The 19,677-nt window shown below is 33.3% G+C and overlaps 2 protein-coding genes across 3 annotated transcripts in view; both read left to right on the top strand.

The window, feature by feature from the left end:
- Positions 1 to 19,677, top strand: part of LOC117789738 (eukaryotic translation initiation factor 4E type 2) — a 57,804-nt gene that overhangs the window by 1,237 nt on the left and 36,890 nt on the right. Inside the window, exon 2 of the mRNA XM_034628853.1 lies at positions 2,707 to 3,166. Within this exon, the coding sequence (XP_034484744.1) occupies positions 2,707 to 3,166 (460 nt within the window). The remainder of the gene's footprint in view (positions 1 to 2,706; positions 3,167 to 19,677) is intronic.
- Positions 3,808 to 19,677, top strand: part of LOC117789737 (syntaxin-1A) — a 47,614-nt gene continuing 31,744 nt past the window's right edge. Inside the window, exons 1-2 of one of the 2 annotated variants that reach the window (XR_004617926.1) lie at positions 3,808 to 6,835; positions 9,032 to 9,718. Coding sequence is in view for 1 of the 2 variants with exons in the window: in XM_034628852.1 (XP_034484743.1) it covers positions 5,964 to 6,835; positions 9,032 to 9,050 (891 nt within the window). In the remaining variant the exon portion in view is untranslated. Of the gene's footprint in view, positions 6,836 to 9,031; positions 9,723 to 19,677 lie in introns of those variants that run through there. The other variant, XM_034628852.1, reaches the window with a different exon arrangement.

Below are 19,677 nucleotides of genomic sequence, written 5' to 3'. Positions count from 1 at the left end.
CAGTTTCGAGTTGACCAGAAATTTCCGCCGGCGGAAAGTTTTCTATGGAACAGTTGTCAAATTCTTCTTCTCTTTACGGAACCCATATTTTTATATGGAATTTCGACCTACCAGAACGTTTTTTGGTCTACTCGGCACGGGCCTTCAATCGAAAAAAGTGAGGAACTAGAAAATACATTTTATGAAATCTTATAAAATAGGTATTGAAAACAGAAAAACCAAAAAAAAAAACATATAATAGGAAAATTAAAAAAAATTGTTAAAGATCTCAAAAGCAGTATTCAAAAAGGAAGAATAAAATGCGAAATTCTTAAGAAAAAAATACATAGTTTGAATTTTTAAAATAAATTTAATTTTTCCTATTTTATGCTATTTTTGGTATACTTGTTTTGGGTTCCTAATATTTCCTTTCCTTGTTTCTATAATTCTTAAAAAAATTATTTGAATATATAATGCAATGAATTTTGTATTGCAACTTGATTTTTGCGTATATACTTTTAGTTTGTGCTGTATATTTTGGTCAAAAAATGGTTAGAATTCTCAAATTGCCGCCTACACTTGTTTATTCAACATTTACCGAAATCGTGTAAAAGTATAATAACAAATATATTGCATTATTCAGCTTCAGGTTGATCTTGATCCTGATCTTGAGCTGGAGTTTCATCTTCATCGTCGGTCTGATCGAAAAGCATTTGAGCAGCGAATTCCTCGTCCTTTTCACATATCAGATAGACCTGGACAACGAAATCGCGCTCGAATCCGAGTGCCATTAGACGCTCCACAGCTGCCTCGTCCTCCGGGCTCAATGTTTCCGTTGCTTCCGGTGCAAGTGGCACATTCAACATGTTGATGAACTCCTCCTGATGGCTGCGTATGGCCTCAAAGGTTTCCGGATCTGATTCACTGAGTTGCTGTAGCACCAATTCGAGTAGTTCGGGATTCTGTCTGATCATGTCACGCACATGGGCAAATCTTGGAGCTGTGGCCAGATATTGCAGCCGGCCAGCAGTTTCGGTAACTGTGGTTGTTACGGCCGGAGGAGTTCCAAGTGCCGAGGCAATTTCCACGGGTGTGGCTGCCTGGGGAATACCCGTAATCAAGTACTCGATGGCACGCTCCGGATGATTAAAGCTGGCTCGCAATGCGGCACGCACATCCTGCTCCTCATAGCCCATCTGGACAAGATCACGCACACGCTGCTCATGTGGTGCAATCGAAGGAGCTTGTGGTTCCACAGACATAGGCAATTGATCCTTTTTCTTTTGCTCCTGTTCCTGCTGCTCCTCCTCCTGCTCCACCTTGGTCTCCCCTTGATTCCGCTTGCTCATGAGCACTATAAACTTATTCTCCATAATATTGTAATTGTTCAGCAACTGATCATCCTGCATTATGCGTCCGGCATAAATTAATTGCACACTCTCTACCGTCTGTGAAATCTCCGGTAATTGCACCAATCTCTGCTTCAATTGCAACACATTCTCCGTCTCATCCTCCCACTCCAGACTTATGGTCTTCTGATCCAGCGTGCGTATCGATAGCTTCATTTTTCGCACTGATTTTCATAGAAATTCACAGAGAAAGTTCTCTGTCTAGTTGTAGAAAATGTTACAAATGTTGCCCTGAAGGAATTTTGACAAGTAATACTAAGCATATCGCAATTTGACGGAAAATCGGAGTTATCAAAACTAAAAAACTTGGTAAAAGAAAATTAAAATCCGCAAAATTTATTAGCAAAAAACAAAACATTAATTAGAAAACTATACTTGCAAGAAATTAAGACAGAAAAAAAAATTAAAATAATGTAAAATCTAATCATGAAAACAACAAACAGCAAATTAAAATTAGGAAAACAAATATTTTAAATTATTTAATCGAGCAAATACAAATGATTGCATATAAATCCTTAAAAAATGTTTAAAAATCAAATGTTATTATTTGAAAATCGCAAAATAAATTAAAAAAAGGTAATAAGAATAAGTTTAATTAAGCAAAAAAGTTTAGAATTGAAAAAGTAAGAAAATGAGAAATAAATTAAAGAACATTTAAAAAGTAATGAAAAATGAGAACACAATAAATAGGAAAATGCAAAAATAAAAACTAATAATTATAACAAGTTCAAAATGTAAATATGTGAACTTAAATTTTGTCAAAGCATTTTCTTGACTAAATGCATATATTCTTTTTATTTCTACTATATAAAATTAATTTGATTTATGAGAAACTTAATTTAAAGGGTTTATTAAAATCCTCACTGAATTGCGACGTTATATAACATTTAATATTCTTATAATCCAATTAATTGCTATTTAATTAGAATTTATTAAAAGAATTCAGGCAACCTTTCATTTAATTTAATCTAATTGGCATTCTTATAATCCAATTAATTGCTATTTAATTAGAATTTTAATAGAATTTATTAAAAGTACTCAGGCATCTATTTCATTTATTATAATCTAATTGGCATTCTTATAATCCAATTAATTGCTTTAAAATTAGTGTTTTATTATTAACAGTTGTTAGGCATCCATTTATTTTTATTGACATCCTTATAACCCAACAGATTTCTACTAAATTATTAGTTTTTAGTATATTAATAGAAAGATTTCAGGCATCCGTTTATTTCGAATAGTGTAATTTAGATGTTGCTTTAAAAACTTGAATCAATATCAATGGTATTTAGTATGATATTTTTCGTTTGCATTGCAGGAAAATCTGGCCAGACATTGTCGACAGCGATGACAGCGAAGTGGAGAACGAAATAGATGTGGACAAACTGCCGCCTCTGGAGGTGGGTCCCAATGAGAATCGCCTGCAGCACACATATTGCCTGTGGTTCTCCCGCAAGGGGACGCAACGAGCTGCCACCGATTATAGTAAATCGTTGCATGTTGTCGGCCGTTGTGCCAGTGTGCAACAATGGTGGTCGCTTTACTCGCATCTCATCAGGCCAACGTCGTTAAAGCCCTATCGGGAGTTGAGTCTCTTCAAACAGGGCATTAAGCCAATGTGGGAGGATCCGGCCAACAGTAAAGGCGGACAGTGGTTAATACGTTTGCGTAAGAATAAAATTGAGCGCGCCTGGGAGAATGTTTGTATGGCCATGTTGGGTGAGCAATTTTTGGTTGGCGATGAAATCTGCGGCATTGTGCTGCAAACAAAGTATCCGGTAAGTCCAGCAAATTTCCATTTAATTCACTTTCCTTGAGCAATTTACCCTGGAAGCCACCACAATTCAAAATATGCGCCCATTTGCAGTGCTGCAAAACGCCTTCAACTGCCACATATCGATATAGTATCGATAGACAGTTGTATTGCCCTTCTATATTAATATACCAAATTTATATTTATTTATAATTTATTCGCCATTTGGTGAATTTTGAACATGTTAAATTAATATTTTTACAGCTGCAGTTTATTATTATTATTATTAGTCGTATTAATTGCAAGTGCCGGTAAATTCCATTCATAAAAACTGCGCACGCCGTTCAATTTACGAATGAGTGTGTGAGACGCGTCGTGCTGAAATTAGGTTCCACAAACAAACCGAATGCTGCTGCTCTTTGTTGTTGTTCCTGTTCCCGTTCCCGTTGTTGTTGTTGTAGTATTGTGTAGCGGCATTTGGGTGCTGACGTAACGCAAACGCTTTATGGTATTATTTGGCACATTTTTGCAGTCACTAGTATTTTTTTTGTCGAGGCGTCGTGTCGCACGAAAAGTGAAAACAAGAAACAAGTCACAAAAGCAAACGCTAAAAAAAAAACACTCGAAATTATTACACTTTGCAACAGTCTAGTAATTGTGCAATAACCATAAAGAAAAAGTGAACGCTTAAAAGAAAACCAAACGCTGCAAAAGCAGAAAATGTTAGCAATAACAAAACTGCCGCATATGCGTCGCTGTCTCGCATGTGTGTGAGAGAGTCTCAGCGAGAGAGAGATAGAGAGCGAAAGAGCAAGCAACTAACAACAAACGCAAAATACTACAATCCAACGCAGTTGTGAATCGCGAGAGAGAGAGAGAGAGAGAGAGAGCGCGCAAACGCACTCACTAACAAATACCACATTCCACAATACAAAACAATAGAGATATTTTCGGTCTTGTCTGCGCCGGAAGGCGAAGCGTGTTTCAGATTGACGAGAGCCAGCAACGCGTCGAGTTTGCTATTTAGCGACGTGCGCGTAAAAAACAATAGGCGACAACTACAAAGAAAAAAAAAACAAAATACAACAACAAAAAAATAATCAAAACGAGTGAGTGTGTGAGCGCAAGAGTGAGTGAGTAAGTGAGTGAGTGAATGATTATTTGCCACCCACAAAGCGAATGTGTGTGAAGTGTCACTCACACACACACACACACACGCACACATATGCAAACAAACAAGCAGGCAGCAAACGCAAAATAAAAAAAAAACAACAAAACGTAACGCAACGTAACGAAACGGAACGCAAAGAGAAAAACGCCCACCGTCTCCGCCCCCCTCTTTGTCACTCTCGCGCGTGTTACTGTTGCCACAAGCAACCATCACGTCACAGTAGTAGTTGAAGAAGAAGAAGAAGAAGCAGCAGCAGCAACAGCAGAAGCAGCAGCATATAAAGAAGAAGAAGAGAGCCGCCGTTTGGAGCCCTGCGCAGAAATCGATTTTTTGTTATTGCCCCCCCTCGAAATTCGTTGTGTGTGCAAATGTGTTAAATGAGAGCAAGAAGTAAAGCAGATGCAAAACGTAAACCAATAACCAAATCGAAAACGAAACCGTAACCCAATCGCATTGCACTTGCACCTGCTAATTCGTGTGAAAAGCAACGATAAGTGCAAAATCAGAAAAAGAGATCAACAACATCCAATACCGATACACGCTGCTGCCCCGCCCACCAACACTCCTCGTGCGTCGGAGTGAGTGTGTGTATATGAATGTGTGTGCGTGTTCAAAGATCGGCAAGTGCATAACAAAACACTCAATAAAACAACAAGAAATAATAATATGCTTAATAAAAAAGAGTCCCACGCAAAACAAAAAATAAACAGCAACTAAAATATATAAACCAAGTATTTGGCTGTTGCCGTGAGTCATCTATATATTTTATTAAATAAAGTTGTTGCTGCTCTCTCACATTGGCATTGAGCAGCTCGTGCTTGGTGGTGTTAGTGTCTTGTCTTCGTGTTGCTGTCACTTTGGTGCTCTCTCTCTTTTAGCGGCTCTCTTGAGCGCAAAACACGCGCGGCCGTTAAAGAAAAAAAAAAAAAAAAACCGACTGCCAAAGAAATATACATATATATAAATATATTTACGTGTATATGTATTAAGTTAAAAAAAAGATAAAATAAAGTGAGGTGCGTGTAGAAAACATAACAACAAAAGTAACTGAGAGTTGAGAATTGCAACAAACAAATAAACAACAACAAAAGTGCGATACGTATTTATTTAGGCCATGCGAAAAATCATTTAGCGGTCACACAAATCTACGGAAAAATCAATAGTAACTTTGCAAGGCAGCAGCAGTCAAAAGAAAACAGAAAAAAAGATAAAAACAAAGAAAAAAAACAGTGACGGAAAATCGTGCGAACAAGTTGAGCAACAAAAGTTGACAGTTAACAACTAACTGCTAAATTAACAACAACAACTTAAAACCGCCACAACAAAAAGCTTACGTAAAAAAAACTCGCGTTAAACGGCAACTATAAATTGCAATTGCAACTCAAAAATCAACGAAGGAGCAACTCAACTAAAACTTTAACTCAAAACAGAAAAACAGAGGGATCGCGAAGCTAGCGCTCTTAAAACAGAAACTGCTAAGAATTGAGTAGAAAAAAAGTAACTCAAAAATCAACGAAGGAAGGAAAAGGAGCTAGCAACAGCAAGCGCTCTTTAACTCAACTTGAACTTGAACTCAAAAGATCGCTCAACTAGAGCGCTCTCTCTTAAAACTTCCTGCTTAGAATTGAGTGGTAAACAAAAGTAAAAGATCATGACGAAAGACAGATTAGCCGCATTACATGCCGCTCAGTCGGACGATGAGGAATCGGAGGATGTGGCCGTCAATGTGGATGGTCATGATTCCTATATGGATGATTTCTTTGCCCAGGTGGAGGAAATACGTGGCATGATCGATAAGGTGCAGGATAATGTCGAGGAAGTGAAAAAGAAACATTCGGCCATATTATCGGCACCACAATCCGATGAGAAGACCAAACAGGAGCTGGAAGATTTGATGGCCGATATCAAGAAGAATGCGAATCGTGTGCGTGGCAAACTTAAGGGAATCGAACAAAATATCGAACAGGAGGAGCAACAAAATAAATCATCGGCCGATTTGCGTATACGTAAAACGCAGCATTCAACATTATCCCGTAAATTTGTCGAGGTGATGACCGAATATAATCGAACTCAAACCGATTATCGAGAGCGTTGCAAGGGAAGAATACAGCGACAACTGGAGATAACGGGACGTGCCACCACAAGCGAAGAATTGGAAGATATGTTGGAGCAGGGAAATCCCGCTGTCTTCACCCAGGGCATCATTATGGAAACGCAACAGGCGAAACAAACATTAGCCGATATCGAGGCACGACATGCCGATATTATGAAATTGGAGACATCGATTAAGGAGCTACACGATATGTTTATGGATATGGCCATGTTGGTGGAGTCACAGGGTGAAATGATCGATCGCATTGAGTATCATGTGGAGCATGCTATGGATTATGTGCAGACAGCAACTCAGGATACTAAAAAGGCGCTCAAATATCAAAGTAAAGCGCGACGAAAGAAGATCATGATACTGATCTGCTTAACTGTACTCGGTATCATAGCTGCTGCATATTTAAGCAGTTTTGTGATGTAATTTGATTTGCAATTACTTAAACTACACATGCATACACTACACCCATACACACATACAACACTCATATACACACACACACTCGATGTCTGTTTAGGATGTTGTGCAACCCACCCAGAAATATTTCGATAAAAATATGTAATACCCTATAAAACGAGGCCCCTTGCCAGTGAATTACACACACATACACACACACACTCAAACACACACACACACTTGATAATATAGGCTCTATTATTAACAAGAATATATATATATATATATACATAGTAATATATAAACAAACATGTACAGTTGATCAAGTAATTGCTTTGCCAAAAGTAAATAGATTTTTGAATATTTTTCCTTTTTCATTTGGTTCCACAGATTAAAAAAAATAAGCAAAGAAATATATAAATTTCTCAAAACAATTAAACCTATATACATAATTATCCAAGTAATTGTTTTGTCAAAAATAAATAATTTTTTTAGATTTTTTTTTTTTACTATTTTCTGGCTTTACAATAAAAAAAAAAAGTATTATATAATCCATTGGGTTCCAAAAATTTTAAAAAATAAGCAATGAAATATGTACATTTTTGTGCTTTGTCAAAACAATTACTTAAACCTACCAAAACAGTTAATCCAGTAATTGTTTTTTCCAAAAATAAATAAATTACTAAATTTTGTACATTTTACTTGCTTTACAAGTTTAAAAAAAAGAAATAATTGATTCCCTTGTGATCAAAAAATTGTAAGCTAAAGAAATATGTAATTGCTTGTGCTTTGTCAAAATAATTACTTGGCCAACTGTATAGACACATTATATAGCTAATTGGTATGAGATTAGTTTAGAATACCTTGAGAGTCTAGCGGCAAAAAGTGCGCATATTTGTTGTTATTATTATCCTGGGCAGGATATGCTTATCCTAAGGCTCAACAAACACACAAACACACACACACACACAGACAGCCAATTACAATTACAAGGCTTTAATGACATTTGCAAATTGTTTAAATTAGCCAACAGCCACAAATAACATACAAATAATAGAACAGAAAGTAAAGCAATTATATCGTCTTCTATATATATGATCAAAACAAAATTGCTAGATATATAGTAGTATAATAAATACTAAATTGAACAACAAAAGAAAAAAAAAAAAACAAAGTAATTGCAAAAAGTAATTGCGAAACTTTATTGATTATTGTTATAATGCGAAGCAAAACTTGAAAAAAAAAATGGAAGAAAAACAATAAGAACGAAATGAGAAAAACACAAACACACAAAAAATTTGTTAATTTGTAGATTTGCTTTGCTACTATATGTATATTCTTCTACATTCTTCTTTTGCCACTTTCTTTCTTACCAATTCTAACCAATTTGTTTGTGCATTTAAATTTGGTTTTTGATTTAAATCTCAATGCCTAATACATACTATACAATTTTTTATAATTAATTAGTCTTCACACAAATTAAAACACAAAAAATCTCACAGCAAAACAAAATCTCTCAGCAAAAAATGCTAATGTTTAAAAAGTCTAGTTAACTTCTTGAATATATACACATTTATATGCATAATTATTAAATAATATGATATGATATATAGCTTATATAATAATAATTATAGTGACTATTTACTATAGACATTTATCCGAATCGTGTTCATATTATATTGAATGCACATTACAAACAAACTTTATTGAAATATTGAATATTGAATTTGTATGATTAATAGACGAGTCTCAAATTAATCGGTGTATTGCAAATTAAAGTTGTTTATTCAGTTTGTTGCGCAAATAAATGTTCAACATTTATTTCCGAGCGAGAAACCAGTTTGTTTTTTCCATTTCGCATTTTTTGTATTGGTTTTTCAACAAAAGTTTGTTTAGTTTTTTTTGTTTTATTTTTGTTTTTTTTTGCAAAAATAGTTGACTCACACACACACTCACATACGCACACACACACTCGAACATTTTCACACAGCTCTTATATTAACCTACTTATTTATTGAATTTCTTCTTTTTTCTCGCTTTTAATTTCAAATCCATCACTGACTAACAACGCCAACAACAACAACAAACCACCATTCAAAACCACAAAATTGGATTAATTTTATTTTCCAACGCATGTCCAAAAACAATAACAAAAAACATGACATTATTCAATTGCTTTATTTATTTTGTGATTTTGTTGAAACTGTTATAACTTTTAGTATCAAAGCCAGCAAGTAGCATGCGTACTTAAACTATACATAAATCATAATTATAAACAATATGAAATGCATAACTAACAACAACAACAAATAGCACACACTAACCTAAGCTAACTAAATAAATAAATAATAAATTGTTTGTCGAGAAAATGCTTTTGCTTAAGTAGGAATTGCACCTGTAAGCACAACAGAAACAACAACAACAACTAGAACAACAATAACTTAAACAACGCGAAAGAAATTTCAAATAATTTCTAGTTCACTGCAACCTTGCAACATATTTGCTGCACTTATCTAACATGCAACAAATGGCACGCATATTCAATTTTGCACAAACACAACACTGCAACAACGACAACAACGGCAACAACAACTACAACAACATTGTTGTGTAAGCAAAACTTCGTATTATGGCAGTCAATCAAACTGCAATTTGTCAACATTTTTGACTACAATTCAATGTGCTTTGAGTCACGCCCACTGTCCATAACAACAACAACAACAACAACGGCAGCAACAACAACAATAGCAGCAGCAACGAGAATAACAACAACAAGAGAAACGCTCTTCAAAAAACGTGATAAACATGCAAAAGTTAACATTGAAACGCGCAATTCCAGTTTACAAAATCTCCAAAAATTTCGCCTCTTCAGATGCAACTGCCAAAACGTCATTTCCACATACAAGGTGAGTAATTTTATTATTATTTGTTTAAATTATTCCCATTATTCACACTGTATTTTTGTTGGCTGTACATTTTTTGTACACAGTCGAGAAATCTCGACTTTTTATGAATGCTATCCCTTTGTTTCCGGCGTAGCTCAGAAATTTGTCGTCTAATGCGCATTTCAGAATTATCAATAACAGATTCATTTGTTGCTCTCTGAAACTGTGTCTCAATTGTATTATAAATGCGATTGAATGAGTCAATTGAGCTTGTGATTAAGTTGAAAGTTAGTTGGAATTGTACTGAATAATTTTAATAGGAGAAAACGATGAATTAATAATGTCATTAAGTAGATAATGATAGATTTATAATAATGTATTCATTAATCGAATGTAATCATTGACATTTCTATAGTTCGCTTTGTTCCTCAACTAAGCTACATTGTAAGATTTTAGTAGGTAAAGTTACTTATTCCCAAAACAGACCAACTTCAAATGGACATAACTTTGTCAAAACTGAACAGATTTTCAAGCGGAATGTCATTTTGATTAAAGTTTGACCTTTTTATTCAATCTGTATTCAAAATTATTTAATTTTGTAAAAAAAATTATTTTTCTCTAAAATCTTGGATTCGATGCTAAGGGTCCCCTCTTTGAAATTTTGGAATTTGAAAATTTTAAATCTCAAGTTTTCACTTTTATTCAATTCCTTATGTCATAATTAGTATAAAACAACACTTTAAAATTGATTCTAACAACTTTCATTTTTCTGTAAAAAAGCATGCCAAGTTGAATGAAAATTTTGGCTTGTAAAGTTGCTAGGGCATAAGTTGGACCAAATTCAAACTTGCATAACTTTGTCAAAACTGATTCCATTTTCAAGCGGAATGTCATTTTGACCATGGTTTAGCCTCTTTATTCATTCTGATTTCAAAATTTGTTAGTATTTAAAAAAAAAATTTCTGACTTGATCCTTGTATTCCGAATTCAATGCAAGTACTCCTCGCTTTAATATTTTCAAAAATACAATTTAAATTTTCACTTTTTACCAAATCCATATATCATAGTAGTCTAAAATAAGACCAACAAACAACTCATTCAAATTTAATTTATTTCGTCACTTTGATTCACTGAACTTAATCATGTTCTAATGAAAATCGCTAAATACAGGGTATATCATAGAGTAGAGTACACTTCAGTTGTACTTATATACATGTTCTCATGTATTAAAGTTGTTCATTCATCCCACACTGACAGCAACTTGTACACATTGTTATCCAATTCATTTATCTTTAGGGAAGTATGATCTCATTTTATCGACTCATTGCTCTTGGATCTTTGGAGTTTGAGTAACAGCTGACGTTCATTAGATATTTATGGATCTTTCAACATTTTCGTTGAAGTCATCATCTTTAGAAATACACAGAGTAAATAATATTGTGTTTTTTTCTTTAGTTTAATCAAATAGATATAATTAATCCAAGTATAGTTTCCTCTATAAGGTATACTATTTCATGTATCATTTGGTTTCAACTTCCTGTTAACGCAAGCTAAATAAACTGACCCTAATGTCAGTTAAACATGCACCGCCCCCATTTTCCCCTATATACAACACGAATATATCCAACGTTGAGTCATCAATTTGCTGTGAAAACTGCCCATCAAAAAAAAAAATAATAAAATAAATAAATAAAACTGAGCGTTAAATGGATAGTAAACTATTTACATTCTTTGTTAATTAGTTATTAAAAGCTTATTGTTGGAATAAATTTGGTTTGTACACTGAATGAATCATGTGATAAATGAACAGCCACAAAATGCTGATAAGATTTTTAGCATTTACCCGCTAATAGAGAGTACTTGAAGTGCGGCTATGCATTCTGAAATACTTTTATTTATTATCAAGCAACAGAGAGAGAAGTAGAGGGAGAGAGAGAGTGTGTCAATAGAGATTAGTGTATTCCCTGCTTCTTCCATTTCAAGTTTATGTACAACAATTAATTGTTAAAGTTTTTATTTTTGCACCTATCTTGGGTCTCTCTTTCTCCCTGGCTCTCTATTTTGCTATCTAACAATGTGCTCACTCACATATCTTTTTTATGTTTGCTTTGTTGCTTTTATTTCAACACTTGTTTTTGTATACCCTTTATTCTAACGATAATAGACTTTTAGAAATGTTGCATTCTTTAATTCTTCAATTAAAAAAAACAACTCATATTTCTATTACCTATTATTACCTATTACCACAACATAAAGTGAAAATCAGGAGTCAGGTATTTGATCAATGATAACCTTAACAACACAATTTAAATTAGCAAACTAAAATAAATTAAAGTTTGGGCAATAATAAATAAAAATAGTTCTATTATCTTTGCTATGTTGTGTCAAAATTTCAAGGTCGCACGTCTAACAGTTTGGCGTGTACACTGCTCAGTCAGTCAGGACAAAGAATTTTATATATATATTTATACGAACCAAAATGTAAATTAAATGGGTAACATTTATATGTTTTGATTAGTACAAAGAAATTATTTTTGTACGATAATAAAATTAAATTGAGCTTCTTCCTTGCCTTGTTGTTTTTAGCCAGCACTCTTGAGTTTGATGACTGCTGCAGTGCAAAACATTCACCGGGCACACACAGGTCGTCTGTCCCGTTCACCTGTCCCCTCCATCTTCCCCTATTTGTGGCAACCCGTCATGAAATCAATTTATGTATGTATTTAGCTTTTGTGTTGTATGTTTACACATTTTTCTATTACATTGCCCTTTGCTTGTTGTTGGCCAAGACCAAGACCAACGCTTTTTTGCCATTTCACTAGGCGTGTTTCCTCCCTCCTCTCTAACTCTTCCCTTTCTCTGTCTGTCTGGACATTTCTATTTGTACGTTTCATTCCCTCTTTATTTCTTTTTGTTTCTCTCTTGACTGATGGGTCATGAACTCTGTTAACTTGAAGTGCTGTTTGGCTATTTAGCTCGGCATTTTATTTTTTCTGTCATTGAATGCATTCAATTGACTCCATTTTTGTTGCTAAAATAGCTCAGACACTATTTTATAGTAATGTAAAAATACATTGCAAAATCGAGTACTTGATTTTCGCCAAAGCAATTTTCAAATTAAACTACATTATTTTATTGCACAATCAATCAAATAAATTAAGTCGTTTTATCGATAACTCAATTTTAATTTGAAAAATTCATTTTTTTCCATCACTGTCCACTTTTTTTTCCATAATTTTTCCTTGACATTTTTTTAAAACGATGTATTTTTTGTCAGTTTATCGACAACTCGATTTTTTTTGACAGTCTGACTTTCCATCACTAGCTCTTAATTTTTTTTTTAAGTCCCATTTAACTGTCAACCTACAACTTGTTGGAAAAGTTTTTTTTGCCGCTTGACCAGGCTAAAGGAATGTTGCTTGCTACATCTTTGAATTGAATATTTTAGCCATTCTTAGTCGCTAGTTTTTTGTTCTGTTTTCATAATATGAATATCAAAAGAATGGGGCAAAAGTTACAGCTTGAATTGCAAATGTTTTTCTTTATTCATTTCTTTTTATTTTTAGCATAACTGAACCATTAATCAATTTCTGTAGACTTGCCGTATATATTTATTTTTGGCCAGGCCGAAACTCAATTTAAGCCTCTTGTTTCTTTTCTTATACTACACATGTATATCGATTTTTTTTGGTTATTCCTACGAGTAAACAATTTTGTTAATTGAAAACAAATTTTGAGAGCTCGAGGACGTGGGAAAATGTATACGACCCATGGGTCCAATCGATGTGACCAAACATTGTACATATGTACAAATATATGCACATATAGGTAAAGGGGAAGACGGGGCTGTGTGTGCGTTTGTATGCCTAAAAAAAGGCAAAGTTTGCAAAACTATTTAATTGCCTATGTGTAAGGAATAGCAAGGCTTTAGTTAAGCCATCTTTTCTGCATACCCTGTGCTCTTTATATATAGGCTTTATAAATTTTAATAACAAATTTAGAAGTGAAAAAAATGTATATACATAAATATTTTATAAACTTTATAATTCTTACAAAACTGGAATTAATATTGCTCTGTTGCTGATGAAGTATTTTTGTGGCATAAAATATTTAGAAAAATGGAATTGAAATAAATGCATTACAATTGTGGTTGAGCTACAAATTGTTAATCTTGTTGCTGTTGAAACATTTTGTGGTTAAATGCCTGATTTAATTCGTTTATTTATTATTAAATTATGTCGATAACAATTTGTCACATATTATAACCAATAAGTCGGCATATTTATTTAAAATACTGAGAACTACAAAATAGGAAAAAAATACGACGATAAAACATAAATATTGTTTACATTATTACATTACAATTTAATGATTAGACTATTGTTATAATAGGTAGTAAAAACGATATGTTTCATTTACTAGACATAACATTATATTATGATAGATAGCATATTAATGTATAGATTTAATTTATTTAATTACAAGCAATTCCTTTGAGTTGACAAAACTACATACTATAGATCTAATTAACTTTTATTGAAATTAGAAAAACCTGTGACCTTTTTATTTAAATGAATACAATTCCTGCAGTCAAGATGCTATCGTTTTCAAAATGTGAAGCGAAAAAGGGCCTCATTTTTACACAACTATATAACGTGGCTTACACACACACACACATACAGACACATACAAATACCAGCACATCTTGACCCTTTTTTATATTTTATTTCGTAGGTTCGTTTTTGGTTGGTCGTCCACTCAGTTCATTCGCCCGACTTGGGGGCCAAAAAGAGAACCTTGAGAGTCCCTCCCACCTGTGTATGTGTATTTAATGTTGTTGAAACAACAACAACTACAACAAATAATAATAATATAAACCGTAACTGAACTGTTAACGAGCAGCCCATTTAAAATAGCAACGAGGCCCAGAAAGGCAGTTTCAACGGATCGCTTTAAAGTTTGGGCCAAAGTTTGTGTGGTTTTTTTTTTATAATTTCGTATTTTGTTGGGTAGAGACTTTTGTTGTTGTTTTAGTTGTTTTTCTGTACTGATTTCGTTGAGGCGCAGCGAGGCGAGTAAAGAAAATTTTCTACCACTTTTTAGTCGACATTTTTCACATTTTAATTCCATGCGCTTTCCCAACATATGTACAAACGTCAATTTGCTTTCTTTATTGTTTGGGTCAGATTTGGTAAAGGTAAAGCGAATCACAAATAAAGTCAAAGTTCATACCGAGTACAATTTTAAGAATTTAGAGAGGTTTTTTTTTTAGGTTTTTATCAGTCAAAATCGTATGCTTATTTTTGGTAATGGAGGTTGCAAATATACGTTATATTTATAAAATTCTTATCAAATTCTAATATAAAAATCTATATTATGCTTTATTGTCTTACAATATTTGGTTAAGATTGAATCTTTATATTATAGAGAAAAACAATTATTTTTATTAAAAACTTGTCCTTTTCTTTCAGCCGTTTTCCTATTAATTTTAAAATCTTAAATGACGCTTGATAAATGCAATTTTCTAAATGTGGAGTTGAAAAAAAGTTGGTCAAATTTTCCAAGAGTTTGAAATTCCAAAAAAAAAAAACTATCGTAAAAAAATACTACAAAAAAAAACAATTTTTAAATTAAAAAATTATATAGTTCTAAAACTAATGATATTATTTTAAAGGTGTGCATATATTTACAAGAAGTTTATAAGAAATAATTCAAAATAACTGTTAAAAAGATGATGATTTTAAAATATTTATAAAAGGAGCATTATAAACATTTTAAAGTAATTTACTAATCTAATCTAAATTACTAATCTCTCTACTAATCTATGACCTATGGTTTGACTATTTTAATAGACAACTTTGACAATTGTTCTCGAAATAAAAAAAAATTTGGGATTTGATTAGTAGATATTTGGTGGTTTTGTGGTTGTCACAACCTTGACTTGAGGACATAATTTACGGAGCAAAGCTTCCCAAAGGTTGCACAAATTGCAAGCTTATTTGCATCTCGTAGTTCACAGTTGGCAGTTGGCAGTTGACGTTGTGTAAACTTGGCCCACAGTTACAGTTAGCAGCAACAGCGCAATCAACGAAAAGCGCTGACTAATTACAGTTGATGTGGACAGAGGAAGAGGAAGAGCGAAGGATAGGGAAAGGGTAAAGCAACAGCAGCTGTGGCCTAGAATTTCTAAAAGACCTAACCCAAACATTGAGGCAAACTGTTTTTGATGAAGGTAAAGTACTAAAGAGAAATCCTTAGCGTCTGAACCAAAGCAACAGTCTTTTGTTTAAAAGGCAGTGTTGTCAGCATTTTACAAGAAAAAAGTAACAAAAAAATATATGAATTAAAAAACTGCAAAATAAAAATACAATTTCAACAACCACTTTTATATATATTCATAAAAATATTCATCTTTTTGTATATATTTAGAAATAAAATGAATAGCATAATATAACTAATTATATAATTTAAACAGTCAGATATTCAACCACAAGCTATTTTTAAAGCTTTCTAGCAATCGAACTTAGCCAGAACTGGCTCTAAAATAGCTGAATTTGCAACACTGCTGACAGGCAACAGGCAAACAAGGGCATAAATCACATTTACCATAAATAAATATATAAATATGTAAATATAAATATAAGACCAGCATTTCTCATTGGCTTAAGAAAAAAGGAATAAAATGATCATGATATTTGCCATGTTTATACGATGCTTTTTATGAATTCTTTAATTTGCAAGTGAGAAATTGCACACTTTTCACGAAATAAAAGGAAGCAGAATTGCCAGATACTTTGTCCTCTCCAGTTATTTAATACATAGCGAAATTCAAGAGATAAATCGGAAGAAGATAAAAGCATTTCTGATTTGGATTTGCCTCTCTTTGTTCTTTCCAATCTTCTTCTTACATGTAAATTGGATGTTCAGTGTCTGTGGAGCGTGCTGAGCACAGTTTTTATTTTCTTCTTCTTTCTCCCCTTTTTTTTGCTGCTTCTTTAACACTGCAGCTCGTCAGTTTGCAATGCTGTGGTTGCCATGGAAATACTGTTAGTTTGCTTGCTTCTTCCTCTTCTTCTAGTTGTTGTAGTTGTTGTTGCATTAGCTTTTATTGTTTCGTCAGACAGTTGCACTTTTTTCACTCAAAGCGAAATGAAATTGCCAAAAATGTAGCTCACCGTTTTATTTTTTTTTTTTTATTTTTTTTTTTTTAGAAATGTTATTAAAATGTAAGTGCTACTGAAAAAGGGCAGAATGGAATGTGGTTTTTAGTGTTGTATGCATTAAAAATGCACTCTAAATATATGTATCCTTAAGTTGAATACTAGCTGTGAAAGTATCTTTAGAATTTATTAGAGGTGTTTATATCTTTGAAAAAGTGCATATTTTTACTATTATTTTTATATCTAGTTGCGTCTGTCAATAAGTCGTGTTTTTATTTCAGAATAATTTCTCATCAGTTTAATGATTCGAAAATAAAAAAAATGAGCTGCGTCTGGTATACAGGAACGTACAAATCAAATTTGAAGTCTTTAGTTTTTATAGTCTCTGAGATCAACGCGTTCATACAAATGTACAGATTCGGATGTTGGTACTTATCAAGAATATATGTACTTTATGGGGTCAGCTATGTCTTCATTTTTTGCCCATTTTTATGAACGTTTTAAAATAGCTATATCGATTTTATATACTACAGGGTACTACCGAATTAAGCACACTTCACTTGCACTCTGCAGTCATTTCTCTGGCATTGCATAATATAATAATAATTCAACTGTTTTTATCGCACTTCCCTTTTGTGCACCTCGCCGGATGACATTTCGCTTTAATTCATTTTACAGCCGTGTTGAACAACGTCGTTATCTTGCAACTGTAGCGCTGAGATTAATTAAGAAATCCTTGGTCTGTTGCATTTAATAACGTAGGCATAACCAGCGCTATTTATAGTATTCAATTTGCTTTCACCCTTTATTACTATGTACTATGTATTATTTTATTCTGTTAATCTGATATTACATTTTCCCACAAAAGGCCTCATTAATTTTACAACAACACTTAAAGCGGATAATAAAAACGTGTTGCCTACTTTTTAGAGGAATAATTAACTGTTTTTGAGGGGAAAGCATTAAAAAATAGCTCAAATTCCAAATAAGAAAGAAAGCATTAAAAAAATAGCTCATATTCCAAAAAAAAAAGCTTAGAATATATCTAACTTATAAACTTTATATTATTTTCATAAATTTCATTATTTTATCTTTTTTTTTAAAGAAATTAATACCAAAAAGAGCAAAAAATATATTTAAATTAGCCAGATTTACAGCTAATAGCAAATTTTCAATATTTTCTAGCAATCAAACTTTAAAAGTAGCCACAACTAGCTATAAAATAACTAAATTGGCAACACTGAAATAAGAAAAAGAAGAAATAAAATATAAAAAGCCCAGCAGCAATTTATTTACAACAAACTCATAATTCTGCTTTTATGCAAAAGTTTTTATTTTATTTTTGTAAAATTGTATTTTGTTGCTGTTTTTTATCAATTTTGCTGTGGTTTTTGTTGTGTGTTCCTGGGTTGTCTGTTGTCTTTTCGCAGTTGGGTCCCAATTTGTCCAGTGCGTTTCCTGAGGGCGTTGATGGGCGTGGTAAATGCCAGCTTGACTGTCGACTTCCTTCCTTTTTTTCTTCCGGTTTCTGGCTGCCATCTTTATGCAGTAAATAAAACTTAAACAGCAACGACAGTAAAAACATTTTTATTACATACATATATTTCATATAGAAAAATATGTGTTTGTGTGTGTGTGTGTGTGAAGGACCGCCAACTGTCGCCGTTTGAAGGAAACGTCACTGTGGCTGACATCATATTTATTTTATTTTATTTTATTTTATTGTTGTTCAACACTTACAACTCGCCAAATCAATGGGCGAACATAAAGGTTTTGTTGTAAAATTCATTCACAAGATAACAGCGAAAAGGGCTGTGTGTGTGTGTGTGTGTGTGTGTGTGTGTGTGTGTGTAAGTAAGTGAAATACAGCCCTGCAGTACGCATTTATCACTAGTAGTTAGCTTAATCATTAGTCACTAGGCAAGTATGGGCATGAGCTGCATAAGGTGATCTAAATATAAAGGAATAATTTTAAAAATAAAAAGGGTAATATTTCAGGCCTGTTACGGCTTTCATTTATTTAATAACATGTAAATTTTGACATTGAATCTATGTATTACATGTATTTAAAACGACAAATTGTTTTTCACTCTATCGAACTTAAATTTCCGAATTCAATTTAATCCTTTCGGAAGTACAGGAAGCATGCGTCCCACTAAAATGTCCCACTGGAAATTTTTACTGGGATTATACACTGCCGTTCATGACTTTCATTAAAGTAAATTGGCCAAACCAATTAGTCGATTTAAAAAAAAATATATGTATTGTATTTGATAGATAATTAGATATAACATAAGATGTTCATTTGTTAATACAAGTACAAATATCGAAATTATTTTATTTTCCAAAAGCCCTCTACCACGTCCTAACGATTGATCTTTAACCCCTTGGTGTCAGGCAAATCGTTAGCTAATGGTAAAGCAATGGTTATAAACAATTCTCTAGGCAGTTCCCTAGATTTTCTCTGGTCAATCGTACTGCAGGGAGCAGACAACAACAGCGGGCGGGCCTGCGTCGACGGCGACGTTGACGTTGACGCTGACGTCTCGGTCACAATGTCAAACATAGGCACTGTACAGTGTACACAGAGTAGGACAATAAAAGGATGGTTGAATTCGCACAACACGCACACCAAGCCACATTTAAACATACACACAAACACACACGCACGCATAGAAGCAAAATGGAGTCGACATGCGCCTACTCAGCTCTTCCCTCTTCCCCCCTCGCCCCCTTCGCACACAAGCAACTAATCCATTTCGCTTGCTATTTTTAACATGCGCAACAACAACAACTACAAGAGCAAATCAAAAGCTGAAC

This window comes from Drosophila innubila, assembly GCF_004354385.1.
Source record: "Drosophila innubila isolate TH190305 chromosome 3R unlocalized genomic scaffold, UK_Dinn_1.0 2_E_3R, whole genome shotgun sequence".
In the NCBI taxonomy this organism is placed as follows: Eukaryota; Metazoa; Arthropoda; class Insecta; order Diptera; family Drosophilidae; genus Drosophila; species Drosophila innubila.
This window is presented reverse-complemented; position numbering and strand designations above follow the sequence as displayed.